Genomic DNA, 15590 nt, shown 5'->3' on the forward strand with positions numbered 1-15590 from the left:
CGCTGCTCATTAGACACTGTCGGATAATAGAACTCGCAGAGGTTACCCACCGGAGAACCGATAAATTTCAACCCAAATATTTATATTTTCAATGGTCATTTCCCCAGCAAAAAGAAACCCATCAATTCAAAATCGGGTATTTCCTGTTTCTGTTTATTTCTAATGAAAAACCCGAACAAATTCTGTTTATAGTTGAATATACTGATTCTTGTTGGATTTTGGGAAATATATTTCCAATTACTCAATTGTAAAGCCATCAAAATTTTAGCTAACAAAGTCAATAAATTTATCAATTGATGAGGTAAGCCCAGATTTCAATCTCTTTTATTTAGTGTTTTTTTTTTGTTCTTATAGTCATTATGACTGCCCTAAAGTCTCAATCTTTTCTCCTTTATATTGATTAGATTTGTCACATTTGCATCTGTTTGTCTTTGGAATTTATTCGCTTATAGTTTAGTGTTGAAACTTGTTATGCTTTGCATGTGTATTTAGGGGAAGACAAAAGGTCGTGACATTATCTTTAAGTAGGGTTTTGCATTTTTGGCATTGAATTTTAGCTTTCTTTAATTTGTTTCTGGGTTTTAGGAATTATGTGAATGAGGAATTGGTATTTTTTTTCTTCCTGTTAAACACTTTTAGGCTTGTTTCAATTTGAGTTATCCAATAGATACTTTATTAATAAAAAAAATTCTTCTTTTAATTTCTTTTTGCTGTTGGAATTTACTGGGAGAGGGGGAATTTGATTCTTTTTACCCTTCAGTTTTAATGACAGTACAGCTCTATTTGGTTGCTGAGAAATCGAAGTAGCAAATTTTTTATCTTCTTTCCTTCGTGCATTTTTTTCATTTTTTTTTATTTTTTTTACCTTCTTTTGATTTTTTGGGCCGGGATAATTTTGAATGTTATGAATATTCATATACTATTGCTACGTACTTGAACATGTTTTTCGTAAACTATAGATATGTAATCTGGTATCATTCAATCTGATCAGAAACAAGAACCAGACATGGTGGAGAATGCAGAAGTTGATGAGCGGGTGGATCTTGATGACAATTACATGGAGAAGAGGATGATGATGTTGAAGAACATGTAGATGAGGACAGAGTGGATAGTGGTGGTGATGAAAATGGGGAACAAAATGAAGAAGAGTATGAGGACTCAAAATCTGAAGCGGATGGAAAAGATCAATCATTTGAAGTAGAAAGAAGCCGCATTGAAACAGAACACGCAGAAGATGAAGAAAAGCCCATGCCTTCTATCTGTGAAGAAGAAAAAGAGAAGTGGGCTCAACTTCTTGCCTTACCGCCTAGTGGCTCTGAGGTTTTCATTGGAGGGCTTCCAAAGGATACCTCGGAAGATGACTTGAGGGACTTTTGCGAACCAATAGGAGAAATTTTTGAGGTCGCAATTTTGTGCTTGTGATTTTCAAGCTCATTTTTTTTGAAAGGGGGGGGGTTAATTTCGGGTGTTAACTGTTAACAGCAAGTTGTTTTGCAGATACGTTTGATTAAAGATAAGAAATCTGGTGAAAGCAAGGGTTACGCATTTGTGGCATTTAAAACAAAAGAGGTTGCTGAAAAGGCTGTTGAAGAGCTGCACCGTAAAGAGTTCAAGGTAATTTTGGTGTCCCTTGCATTTGCTTGCTGATGCAATCTTTCACCTCCATTGCTGCTTTACAATGTAGTTTGGTATTCTTTTTAATATGCTCAATAATCTCTGCAGGGTAAAACTATAAGATGTTCTTTCTCTGAAACTAAGAACAGATTATTTGTCGGTAATGTTCCTAAGAACTTGACTGAGGATGAGTTCAGAAAAGCTGTCGAGAGTGCTGGTCCCGGAGTTGAAAATATAGAACTAATAAAGGTTGATTTTTTCTCTAGATGATGCTTTTGGTTTATGGTAAGTGAATATTTGGAAATCCACTTACCATTTTAATTTGTGAATTGCAGGATCCTCAAAATACAAGCCGTAATCGTGGTTTTGCTTTTGCCTTGTACTACAACAATGCATGCGCTGATTATTCAAGGCAGAAAATGGCAAATGCAAATTTTAAGCTGGATGGCAATAACCCTACTGTCACCTGGGCTGATCCAAAGAGTACACCGGAAAATTCTGCTGCTTCGCAGGTAATTCTAATTTTCAAATTTATTTTGAAGTGCCATATTGTGGAACCACCATTGGGATTCTTCTATGGCTCTTTTGTCCCCGCAACCCCCTCTTTCTTAAAGCTGGGGGTAAAACCTTTTTAGCTTTTGTTTGGATCATTAATTGCTAAATGCTATTAATTGGATGTATGCAGCCTCCTGTTTTAAGCATACTAATCAAAGAGCTAATCTTCATATCAAGATTCTTGTACTGTGTTACATGTTTTGAAATTACTAGGTGAAGGCACTGTATGTCAAAAACATTCCCGATAACACTTCTACGGAGAAACTAAAGGAAGTATTTCAGCGCCATGGGGAAGTAATAAAAGTGGTTATGCCACCTGGCAAAGCCGGTAAGCGGAATTTTGGGTTTATACATTACGCTGAAAGGTCAAGTGCTTTGAAGGCTGTCAAAGATGCTGAGAAATTTGAAATAGATGGTAATTTTCTCTTGCGTTTCCCCACTCTCTTCTTTTTTTCTCTTTAACTTCTTGGAAGTTATTTACTACCTTATGTAAGAGCTTCCCATTTATAAGCTCTGTAACATGCTGTACTGAATGCAAGCTTGTAAATATGAGTTGAAATACTTTGGGCCTTCTGAATGAGTATTGCATCTCTTTGTTTAAATTTTGGCTTGAATAGTTGAATTTTGACATTATTCGGTGGAAATAGAAATTTAATGATAATTATTTGTTTTGAAGAAATTGACTGTATGTGAATGAAAAATAAATACGTATGCATCATAATATTTCTTAGTTTTGTGTCTTGTTGTACTTATGTCGTGATTGTTTGGAAATTACTTGGTTGCCTTACCCTTAATGCTTGTTCATCTGTCTCAGCTAATCAATTTTCAGTGAACTGATTTCGAGACTGCTGTGATAACATTTCTTTATGCATTTATTGAGGATTCTAATGAAGATGAGAAATTAATTAATTATGATCTAATGGAATCAGAGTGTCCTTGTAAGTGTATTGCCTTATGAAATATATAAGGAAAAACAACTTTCCATTTTATCAGGATTTGCTTACAGTTGGTTTATTTAAATCAATTTTTTCCTTCAGTATATGCTATAATCGCTGCCTTTCCCCTAAAATAGTTTCGACTGACTTGAATGCAGGCCAAGTCTTGGAGGTTGTCCTTGCCAAACCTCAGGCTGATAAGAAGACCGATGCAGCATATACTTATGGTGCGGTGCCTCATGCAAACCATCTTCAGCATCCTGGGTATGGCGGTTTTAATGGAGATTCTACATATGGCTCTGCAAGTGCTGGATTTGATGCTGCTACTAGTTTTCAACAGGTAATCAAGTTGATTTGTATCATTTTCTTCTTCTTAGATATGGTTCTCGTATTGGTAAAAATAATGCATAATCATGCACATCAACAGCCAGTAATATATGGAAGAGGGCCAATGCCAACAAATATGGCTATGGTACCGATGGTTCTACCAGATGGCCGAATAGGATATGTCCTGTAAGTCCCCTTATTTTGTTAAAACTATAATACTTTTAGTAAGATTACAACACATTTCAACAATAGCTTTTATTGTTCTTGAATTTGAGCAGCCAGCAGCCTGGAGTTCAGATGCCATCCCCACGACCTCGAAGAGCAGATTGGAGCCATGGTCCGAGTGTAGCAGCAGGACGAGGTGGAAATAACGGTGACGCTGATGGCAACCGCAGTAGAAGGTACAAACCCTATTAGTTCATGCAGAGGTGTAGGCATGACATGCAGCTTTTGCTCAGAAACAGGAGACCTTGTAGTTGGATGGTCTCCTTAACCAACCCAAAATCGAGGAGCATAAACAATGCCGGAATCAGGAAACTGGAGCATCATATGAAAACATTAAAAGGTCTTCTCTGTTTAGAAGAGGTAGCTGAATTAGTATTGTTTGACGTGTTTAGTTGGTACGTGGTGGATTGTTTTATTGTTACCTAGCAGGAAACAACAGAAAGTTGGCTTTTGGCTTCAAGGGCTATACATTAACAGGCGCCACTCCGTATTGTGGTAAATTAATATGGTCGGATTGGATTGGTTTTCGGAAAATCTCAAATTTTTGGCGCACCCATCTTGTTTTCCCCATTTTTATTATTTTTGCTTGTCCTTATATTCCGTCTTTAAAGCATTTGAGAAGCGCTCAAGCCTTCACAACAAAATTCAGTAGCTGAGACCATCACGAGTATGTGTATATATTTAAGAGCTGTTTTAATGGTCGAAGTGGATGAATTTTTCTGGAAATTTGTTTTATGGTAGATTGCTAAGGTATAAAACTGATTGAATATCCAAAGGGATATTGGTGGCAGAAAAAGCTAACGAACATGAAAGAATCCTAAATACTTCAACGACCAAATGAGGGCCAAATTCTTACCACCAAAAACCCAAGTGGGTATGAACAAGGAAAAAGACGGACAAGAAAATTATGCAATTTGGTGACTGGAGTTTTAAGTTTCAGGCCCAACTTGAATGTTTAAACTTTATTAACAGCTTGAATTAAAACTAAACACAAGTTATAGAAATATAAACATCTCCAAGGCTCTACCATTTATGTACTCAATGCTGTCCCTTCTTTGTGATCATGGACAGGGACGAACACAGGATTTCATGTTGGGGGGAGAACTAAAATTTCAGGGGTGAAACCAATTTTCTATAGAAAATACATAGAAAAAAAATTAAAATTTATGGTACTTTTAAATTTTCAGGAAGGCGATTGCGCCCACCCGCTCCCCCTCGATCTATTGCTGATCATGGATGCAGTTTTTCTCTCTTAAAAATTTTAGATTAACATATATTTTAGACTCTTTTTTATATTTTTAATTAATAATATAGTTTTACCCCTAAAATTTTATATGTCCATTTCCTTCTGAAATTCTAGAAACTCGCCCCTTCTTTCCCTTGGCATCTTTTTCTAAGTGACTGCTCTCTTCAGAGCCCACACCACATCCGATCTAGTTATCTCCTTTCCATCTTGTTGCTTAGGAATAGAGGCAGCTGGTAGGCGATGTAAATGGGAATAGGCCGAATGTTGATCAGAAAATGACAAGGAGGTCGATATTTTGTTCGTATGGGATGAGGGCAGACAACCAAGAACGAAGGTATGAATTTATACTATGGAATGTGAACTTAAGAAGTTATATAAAAAATTGTAGTGGGTACGAAGTTATAAAATTTTAGAGAATATGAAATAGATAATTAATAAAAAAATGCAAAAAAAAACTAAAATATAAGAGAATTTACAATTTAAAGGGGTTGTGACCGCACCCTCCAGCATTTTCTTAGTCCATCCATGCGGGCAAGCATCGAGAGACTTATTCCACATGCTTATTTTCCCTACTTTCCTAATTCATTTAGGAGGCCCAATCGTTTTTCTTCGTGTCGTACATGCTTTACTAATTGTTATGTCAATGTTTTTGTTTAATGTTCACACGTATCACTTTTTAATTGAAAGATTAAAAATGACAAAATATATAAATATTAGAGATTAAATGTATAATTATATCAATTTTGTTAACTGCTACGTCAATATTTTCTTTCAATGTTAAATATAATTTAATTGGATTTATTTAAATACTTAATTACATGTGATTTGATTGATATAATTTAAATAGTTAAATGATTTAATTGACAAAATTAAACAACAATAATTAAAATAAAAAGAAATAATATAATAATTAAATGATTATACATATAGTTTATCCTAAAATTAATTAACAGTGTTTTCTTTCTTTACCCTAATATATAATTTATATATCAGTATCACTACTCTGCTGACTTTGAATAATAAAATCCCCATTTTTTAAAAGATATAAGTTTTTCTTAGAAACACCAAAAGTAGCAATGCAGCAATTGGGTCAATTTATTGACATAAAAGCTAGAGAATTATCAAACACAGTCTTCAGAGTAAGTTAATAATAGTAGCAGGCATTGTCAAGTGGTTCCATGGTCTAGTGGTTAGGACATTGGACTCTGAATCCAGTAACCCGAGTTCAAATCTCGGTGGAACCTTTTTTTCTTAAGTAAAACTCTGATAAATTTGAATTTCTTTCAAGAGTTCTTAATTTTTCTTTCAGATGATCAGAGCTAAAACCAACTCTAGCTTGAGCTAAGATTAATTTATTAATAATAGCAGTCATAGTCAGGCGGTTCCATGGTCAAGAATTTCTTGATTTTCTTTCAAGAGTTCTTAATTTTTCTATCTTTCAGATGATACAGAGCTAAAACCAACTCTAGCTTGGGCTAAGATTAATTTATTAATAATAGCAGTCATAGTCAGGCGGTTCCATGGTCGAGTGGTTAGGACATTGGACTCTTGAGTTCAGTAAACCGAGTTCATATCTCCGTGGAACCTTCAGAATTTTAAATTCTGTGTATTTAAGAATATTTTCCAAATTTTAATATTATTTTTCTATTAGATGAAAATACATAGCATAATTACTCTCTTTAGGAGTCGTCCATTACTTGAAGGGTTCTTTATTGAAAACGTAAAGAATGCATAATGTTCTTTCCAGATACATGTCGTTTGATTAGTTCGGAGGAAATGCAGGTATTTGCAGTATTTAAAGAAATTACAGAAACATAAAAAAGAGGAACCTTCACCGGATACTTGTCCATTTCACCCTTCCACGGGTTACCTCTGGACCCATTCATGGGAGTCGTCCTAAGAGCTCTCCAAACAGCGCTGTTACACTTAAAACCCGACCCTAACGCAATCTGCAATACCCGGTCACCACCCGAGATCCTACCCTTAGCCTCCGAATATGCCAACTCATACCACAGGCAACTACTTGAAGTATTCCCAAATCTATGTAGAGTCATCCTTGAAGGCTCCATATCCCAATCTGATAGTTTCAACTTCTTCTGTATTTTATCCAAAACCGCCCTTCCACCCGCGTGGATGCAGAAATGCTCGAAAGCAAGCTTGAAATCAGGCATATAGGGCTTAACTTTGGCCTTGAAAATCTTCTTTCTAGCAAGGGAAACGAAGAACTTGAACTGTAACACCCCAACCCGTACCCGACCCAGATACGAGTTCGAGATGTCACATTGACTTTTTAAAATAATATTCTTACAAAATAACATAATGTTTGGATTTATATTAAGAAAATACAATAATATACTATTGAATTATATTTTCATTATAACAAATTTAAGGTAAAAATATTTTTATGAATAGTACTATAATGTATGAATAGTATTGATATTGTGCACTGCTACAGTGTACCGATGTATTGCTACAACATACCGATGCACAAAAACATCGAATATAAATTGTGTATTGATGCACTGCTACAGTGTACCGATGCATTGCTACAGTAATGCTTTATTTCAATTTAAAACATTACCATTTACATAAATACGTTTAAAACATTACCAAACTCAATCAGAGCATGCATACTTAATTTAATGACTTTGTTTACATATCAATCTATTTATCACATAATAATACATAATATTTCAGTTTCTTCTGATCTGGTAGTTGTAGAAGTAATGTTGTCCCAGCTGTCTAACCTTACATATCAATCTATTTACCACAGCTCGTATAAATTGCACCGAAGAGTCATGTAGAATTTGTCCCGAAGGACCGCGTAGAAATGCACCGTAGTGCCATATAAGATTTGTCCATAAGGACCACATAGAAATTCCTTAAGAATCATATACATATACCAAGGATCAAGTATGTGTCTCAAAAGACCTCATACATGTTCCAAAGAATACATATATGTCCCGAAGGACCACGTAGAATTGTCCCCAAGGACCGCGTAGACCCTCTACTCTTGGCATGCCAACTATACCTATAGTTCTCATCTACATAACATGGGCTTTCACAATTCACATAGTTTATATCTCGTAGACATATAAATTCTTACCTTATCACATGGCTCATGTAAACTTTTCATACATATTCCTTAGAACATTGTCACATAATGCATATAATATAAATTCATGTCATGTATCATAATATGGAATGTAATCATGTATCAAGATATTACATCTAGACTTATCACAAGTCTAGAACTAAATATACTATTATATTCATGTTATGCATATGCACTCACCTATGTCTCCTTGTCTTTCCCTCGATCAATCTTACTTGTCACTTGTTCCGGAATTCGTTTAGGCTCTGTATCTATATAAATATAATTTTCAAGATGATTATCAGAAGCCTAAACCTTATACTTCGATGCTATTAACTTAAATTGATTTAATCAGCTAAAATTCCTATTTTCCTTTAGGAGTGTACCCAAATCCAATTCGAAATTCCCATGTATCGATACACCCCTTAATGTATCGATGCACCTTCAAAATTGATCTTAGTACATCGGTACTCATTTATAGTGTACCGATACACCCTGCTCAGATCAGACTTTTTCACCCAAAAATTCCACAACTTTTCATTAAATTTCCTTATATAAAACTTCTTTTATATCACCCAACTCAACTACAATCATTTTAACTAACTTCTATCATTCCAACACCTTATTATCTCCTATATCTCATTTAAATTCTTAAAACTAAGAATCTTACTAAATTTTCCATGTAATCCAAACTTTGATTTAACACTTATAGCTTCTTAGTCACACCTATGACAAGTCAATTTCACCTTCTAAATCTATTTATACATCCTTATTCAAAATTTCACTTATCCACTTCTTCCCTTTAATCTTCCATAACTTACAACTTTTTGAGTTTCTACGACCCTTTTTATCTTCATCATGTTTCCTAAGTCTTCCTTAATCAAAACCATACTTTAATCTTAAGAATTAACCAAAAGAAATCAAACTCACCTTGGCTTGGGTTGCTTCACGATGGAGAAGAAGGAAGAAGAGTTATCTTGAAACATTTGTTTCCTACACATGTTTCACATGGGTTATAAAATAACCCCAAATAATATTTAATTATTTTCCTTGTTCAATGACTCCTTTACCTCTTTCTTCTTCCTTCATTTTCTAATTCATCCTACATCAAATATTTCAATTAAATCCTTGAATTTCTCAATTTATCTAATTTAGTCACTGAAATTTAAAATCTCACACTTTGGTTACTAACCCGGTATTGAGGATATTACATGAACTGTTCTGTCAACGGTAATACAAATGGACCCAGAGTGGTGATATTGATTTTCAGTGCCTCTTTAACCACGCCCATTAGTTCACGTGCCAAAGAAACCCCAACAATCTCTTTTCCATCTTCTCTTTGGTAAATGCAGTTGTAATGTACATCATCCGCACCCATATGGGTTTGAACCAAGTGAACGAGCTCGTACTTGGAACGAACTTTGTCTCGGGACTTATTCAACAAAAGCACGGTGGCTCCACCCATGCGGAATATGCAATTTCATAGAAACATGGACTTGTCATTCCCAAAATACCAATTCAGGGTGATGTTCTCGGTGCTTACCACTACTACATACGTGTTCGGAATGACATGGAGGAGGTTTTTAGCGAGCTCGATCGATATAAGACCGGAGCTGCACCCCATTCCTCAAAGATTATAGCTCTTGATATTAGTACGTAGCTTGTAGTGGTTGACTATCGTGGATGAGAGAGATAGGGTTAGATTAAATAAGCCGTTATTCACGATAAGGATACCGATATCCTTTGGTTTGACTCCGGTTTTCTCAAAAAGTGAGTCGAGTGTTCCGAACACGATAGATTCAGCTTCAGCTCGAGCCTCTTCCATGTATAGATTCGGTGGACTCGATGTTATTCCTCGAGGGATATACGTCTCGTCGCCTAAACCAGGCTGAGTCGAATCTTACTTTGAAATTCAAGCGTCTCCTCCGTGAAAGCTCCACTGTTTTCCGATATCTTCATGAACGAGTCGATGATAGTTTACGATCATCTTCAGGTTTGTGACAAGCGAAGTCGACGAGGTAAATCGACCTGGACCGCTTGGCAAAGTAGAGACCAAGGAGAAAGAACACAACTAGCGAACCAGCTAGTCTTGCAGCAGCATCAATGGCCTCAAGCCGAAGGCCTTGGCTGTGTTGGAAATAAAACACTCACACAAACAACTTTTATTAAAACTCAAACAAATATTGCAAGAGCACTCTCACTCAAAAATAAGAACTACAACTCACTCTTATAAGACTTTGCTTCTTCACTCACTTAGAAGCTCTTAGTTTTTCTAGATGCTTAAACTAAAAAGGGAGGGTATTTATACTACTCAAGAATAATCCTACACCACACAAATAAAATAATTTAAACCATTAAAGTCTACAAATACCTAACTCTCACCTAACTAAATTGATGTAAGCAATGACAACTTCATCTAATTGATGTAAGCAATGACATCAATTTAGTTTTAGTTTGGGTTTGGGTTTAGGCTCCCATAATGGATCAAGTTTATGATCCAACACCCCCCCTTAAACTTGATCTTGTGATTCCTAGTAAGTTCCTTAATCTTATGAAGTCTTCGCTCAGTGGCTTGGTAAAAATATCGGCAACTTGATCTTGTGACTTCATGTATTCAACTTCCACATCTTTTCTTACAACACATTCCCTTATATAGTGGTAGCGAATATCGATGTGCTTGCTTTGATCATAGAATACTGGATTCTTTGCTAAGGTAATGGCTGACTTGTTGTGACACAAACCTTGGTAGGCTCTTAATGTATCAAACATATCTCCTTCAATAGATTTCTAAGCCAAATTGCATGACAAACGCATGAGGTAGCAATAACATATTCTACTTCACAAGTGGACAATGTGACAATCGGTTGTTTCATTGACATCCATGTGAAAGCAGTATCTCCCATGAAAAATACGAATCCAGTAGTGCTCTTTCGATTATCTATGTCTCCACCCCAATCATTGTCGCTATATCCAACAAGCTTATAATCATTAGAAACTGAATAGAACAAGCCAAAGTCAATTGTACCTTTCAGATAGCGAAGAATTCTCTTTGCGGCTTTAAAATGGGTGGTTGTTAGAGATTTCATATAACAACTAACCAATCCAACTGCGTGGAGAATATCAGGCCTCGTGCAAGTTAGATAGCGTAGACTTCCCACTAAACTTTTGAAGAATGTTGGATCTATACTTTCGCCTTCTTCATGTTTGGACATCTTGATCCCGTATTCTGTCGGTGTGCTTATTGACTTACAGTTCTCCATCTTGAACTTCTTCAGGATCTTCTTTGCATAGCTTTCTGTGAAATGAAAATTACATCATTTTGTTGCTTAACTTCAATGCCAAGGTAGTACGCCATGAGCCCCATGTCTGTCATCTCAAATTCCTTCATAATCACATCTTTGAATTCATTAAACATGCTTGGGTTGCTTTCGATGAAGATCAAATCATCCACGTAGAGGCACACGATCAAAATATCTCAATCTTTGATCTTGATATATAGAGTGTGCTCGTAGGGACACTTGTTGAAGTCATTCTCTTGGAAGTACTTGTCGATTCGGCTATTACATTCCCTTGGTGCTTGTTTTAGCCCGTAAAGAGCCTTCTTCAACTTCAACACCTTGTCTTCGTGCCCTTTGACTTCGTAGCCTGATGGTTGCTGAATGTAGACTTCCTCTTCAAGAACTCCATTTAGGAAGGCAGACTTTACATCCATTTGTTGTATCTTCCACTTATTTTGAGCTGCCAAAGAAATGACTAGTCTGATAGTCTCCAATCGAGCAACAGGAGAAAATACCTCATCATAGTTAATTCCAGCCTTTTGACTATAGCCTTTAGCAACTAGCCTCGCCTTGTGCCTTTCAATCTCTTCTTTGGCGTTTTGCTTTGTTTTGTACACCCATTTGACATCTATCGCCTTATGTCTCTTGGGAAGTGAGGTAAGTTCCCATGTGTCATTCTTCTCGATGGCCTTGATTTCTTCGTCCATCGCATATCTCTATTTCTTTTCTTGTACCTCTTCTTGAAAGCTCACTGGTTCACAATCGACAAACAAATAAAATAATGTAAGATTATCTTGTCGTTCAGTTACCTCATAGAGATCTCTAAGGCTTCTTGTACGTTGCACAACTCTTTCACTTTGACTTCCACTTGACGATGACGAATGTGATGAGTCTCCTTGAGTGGCTGATGTTGGTGAAGTGGGTGGAGTTTCAAGCTCTTGTTGAAGTTCACCTAGTTGTTCCCTCATTGTCAGTTTATCTTCTTTAAACCGATGAAAGAAATTTAAGTCATCTGCATGAGAGTTAAAATCACATCCTCATTCTTCGTTGAAAACCACATCTCGACTAATCACAATCTTCTTATTGTCTAGATTGTACAGCTTGTAACCTTTCGAATTTGTATCATAGCCGATAAAGAAAAAACTCTCGCTTTTATCATCAAGCTTCGTTTTTCTCTCGTCTGGTACGTGAACATGGGCTATACTTCCAAAGGTTCTCAAGTGGGAAATGTCAAGTTTTCTTCCAATCCATGCCTCTTGTGGTGTCTTTCCCCATACACTTCTTGTTGGAGATCGATTTATCAAGTAGACTGCACACGCTACTGCTTCTGCCCAAAATTCATTGGGTAGTTTCTTGCTTTTGAGCATGCTTCGTGACATGTCGAGGATTGTTCTGTTCTTTCTTTCTGTCACACCATTTTGCTGAGGGGATCTAGGAACTGTCATTGGTCGACGAATTCCATTTGCTTCACAAAACTCTTGAAACTCACTGGAAGTAAATTCTCCTCCTCAGTCGGATCTCATTGCTTTGATCTTTCTACCACTTTGTCTCTCTACTGCTGCTTTAAACTTCTTGAAGACTTCAAAAACTTCTGACTTCTGTTTCAAGAAATATACCCAGGTTTTTCTTGAAAAATCATCAATGAAGAGAAGAAAATAGTTACTGTTACCGAGAGAGTTTGGCTTGATCGGTCCACACACATTGATATGGATAAACTCAAATGGCTTCTTGGCTCTTGGCTCTGACTCATTTGGAAGGCTTTTCCTGAATTGTTTCCCGACTAGACACCCTTCACAAAGCTGGTCAGGATGGTTGATGCGAGGTAGTCCCTTCACCATCTCCTTCTTAGATAGTAGCTCTAGGCCTCCAAAATTGAGATGCCCAAATTGAAGATGTCAAAGCCATGATGCATCTTTGTAGCAAGCTTTCAGGCACTTTGCAACATCATTTTGTATGTTGATCAAGAACATTATATTCTTTGACATCGACACTTTAGCAATGAAGCTATTCTTATCATCTTTTATAGAAAGATTATAATTATTCATATGAATATCATAACCTTTCTCTACCAGTTGCCCTAAACTTAAGATATTACTTTTCATATTGGGCACATAGTAGACATTTGAAATAAATTGATGTCTTCCATGTTTCAAACGTATAAGAATGTTACCTCTCCCTTTCACTGCTATTGTGGAATCATCTCCAAATGAAATATTTTCGCTTACTGACTCGTCTAGCTCCACGAACATGTCTTTCCTTCCACACATGTGATTACTTACACCACTGTCAAGATACCAGGAATTTGCTTTGCCATCATCAGTTTCCTTTCGTGCTAGAAGAAGAGTTTCTTTGCCATCTGTCTTTTCCTCCACGTAGTTGGCCTTCTCCTCAATTTTGTTGTTGGGAGATCTACATTCTGAAGCATAATGCCAAAACTTCTGACAATTATAACATCGAACTTGAGATTTATCATACTTTGAGTTCGGATTGATTCTTCCACGGTCTCGTGTTGAGTTTTCTCCTTTCTCATAGTTGTCGTTGGAATTGTTGTTTCTGTAATTCCAGCCTCATCCTCGACTTCCACCTCGTCCATGGTCTCTGCCTCTGCCTTGGCCACGTTGGTTTCTATCATTGCGTTGACTTTCATGCATATCCTTGAGTTGTAGCTTGAGGAGTTGCCCAGTAAACTCATGCTTCTTCTTATGCTTCTCTTCGTATGCTTGCAATGATCCTTGGAGTTGCTCGATCGTCATTTCTTCCAAGTCTTTAGTTTCTTCAATCGTCACGACTATGTGCTCAAATTTGGGATCCAATGAACGGAGTATCTTCTCTATTATCCTCACATCTTCTAAATTTTCACCATTTCTTTTCAATTGATTAGAAACATCTACTACTCTTGAGAAATAATCTAAAATCGACTCGGATGCTTTCATGTGTAAGGATTCGAATTCACCTCTTAATGTTTGGAGACGAACCTTCTTCACTTGCTCGGATCCTTTGTAAGAGGTTTGCAGCTTCTCCTACGCTTCCTTGCTAGAGCTTGCACTCGAAATCTTTTCAAAACCGTCATCATCTAATACTTGATAGATGAGGTAGAGAGCCTTCTTGTCTCTTTTTCTTGAATCCTTCAAAGTTATCTTTTGATCTGGTGTAAGAGTAGCAAAAACATCATTATCCGTAGGCTCGTTATAGCTTTTCTCTATGATATCTCACACATCTTGTGATCCAATAAGTGTCTTCATTTTAATACTCCAATTGTCGTAGTTGTTGTTGTTGAGTGTCATAACTTGGAATGGTGTCATACCATTTGTCATATCTCTCAATATAATGAGAATTTGCAAAATCCAATTGCACAGATGAATCTGGAACGCCGAAAAACCTTGGGAGGGACTTGGACAACTCGGTCAAGGGGCTCCAACTTGGTTGACACGGCCCATAACTCTGAAATCAGGTCCTGTTTTAGACTTGTGAAGTAAACCAAAGTTACAATGGAAAATAGTAGGATTAGGGCAAACATGAGTATCTGCCGGATTTTGATTTCCATATCGTCTCCATAATCACTCTCTATTCAAGGGGTTATTCACTTCTTGTGTATATACGAGATTATAGCCGGGTTTCCTTTTTCATCAAATAGATTCGTTCATTTATAGGTAAAATCATTATAAGACAAAAGATGAAATTTCGATACAACAATAAATTTAATGATAATACGAATAAAGAAATCATGTTAAAAAATCTAATAACGAGAGCGAGGCTTCCTTCAAGTAAGCCGAAAAGAGTTTTTGACGTCTCCTAGTTTCCCGTTGTACGAGGTTCAGAGTTTTGTAGTTATTGCCAAGGAACTATTAAATCTGTTTATTTTACATAAATGGGAAGAAAAGGAGGAGACTGGTATACTGTGGGTAAAGTGGCAAGGTTAGGCAATGGATTATTGTTACGCTCATGCCAATTGACAGACAAGTAACCTGCCCAAATTCCCAGTATAGAAACAGTTGAGGTTGGTATTTAAATTTTAAGTCCGATTGTATTGATAAGTAAAATAGATTCTTAAAATAAGTTGTATTGATAATTTGTTTTCTTCCAACGAAATACTAAAAAATATATAAAATATTTTTTGAAAAATCAATTATCAAAAAACAAACAGGCTCTTCCTAAAAAACAATTTCTGAAAATCTTTTTATGGTATTTAGAGGATGCTGTTTAAATTATTTTCTACTAGTTGATAATTTTTTTAAAAATATTTATTTTAAATATTAAATAAAATAAATATTATTATTTATTATATAAAAGTGAATATTATTATTTTAAAATATTAG

The 15590-nt window shown here is 36.1% G+C and overlaps 1 protein-coding gene, 1 non-coding gene and 1 pseudogene across 2 annotated transcripts; 2 read left to right on the top strand and 1 right to left on the bottom strand.

Annotated features, from left to right (window-relative positions):
• Positions 1 to 999: 999 nt before the first annotated feature.
• LOC120158462 lies at positions 1000 to 4154 on the top strand (annotated as a pseudogene).
• Positions 4155 to 6074: 1920 nt separating this feature from the next.
• On the top strand, positions 6075 to 6146 carry TRNAQ-CUG. The gene has a single exon. It is a non-coding gene; the product is annotated as a tRNA-Gln (tRNA).
• A 465-nt stretch (positions 6147 to 6611) lies between these two features.
• Positions 6612 to 9461, bottom strand: LOC120158464 (3-ketoacyl-CoA synthase 1-like). Its single transcript, XM_039169291.1, has 3 exons — positions 9208 to 9461; positions 8927 to 8989; positions 6612 to 7107 (listed from the first exon to the last, which is right to left on the bottom strand). The coding sequence occupies exons 1-3, from the start codon at positions 9459 to 9461 to the stop codon at positions 6612 to 6614; spliced, it is 813 nt and encodes a 270-aa protein (XP_039025222.1).
• Positions 9462 to 15590: the final 6129 nt, after the last annotated feature.

This window comes from Hibiscus syriacus, unplaced genomic scaffold, assembly GCF_006381635.1.
Source record: "Hibiscus syriacus cultivar Baekdansim isolate YM2019G1 unplaced genomic scaffold, ASM638163v2 tig00111313_pilon, whole genome shotgun sequence".
Taxonomy (NCBI): Eukaryota; Viridiplantae; Streptophyta; class Magnoliopsida; order Malvales; family Malvaceae; genus Hibiscus; species Hibiscus syriacus.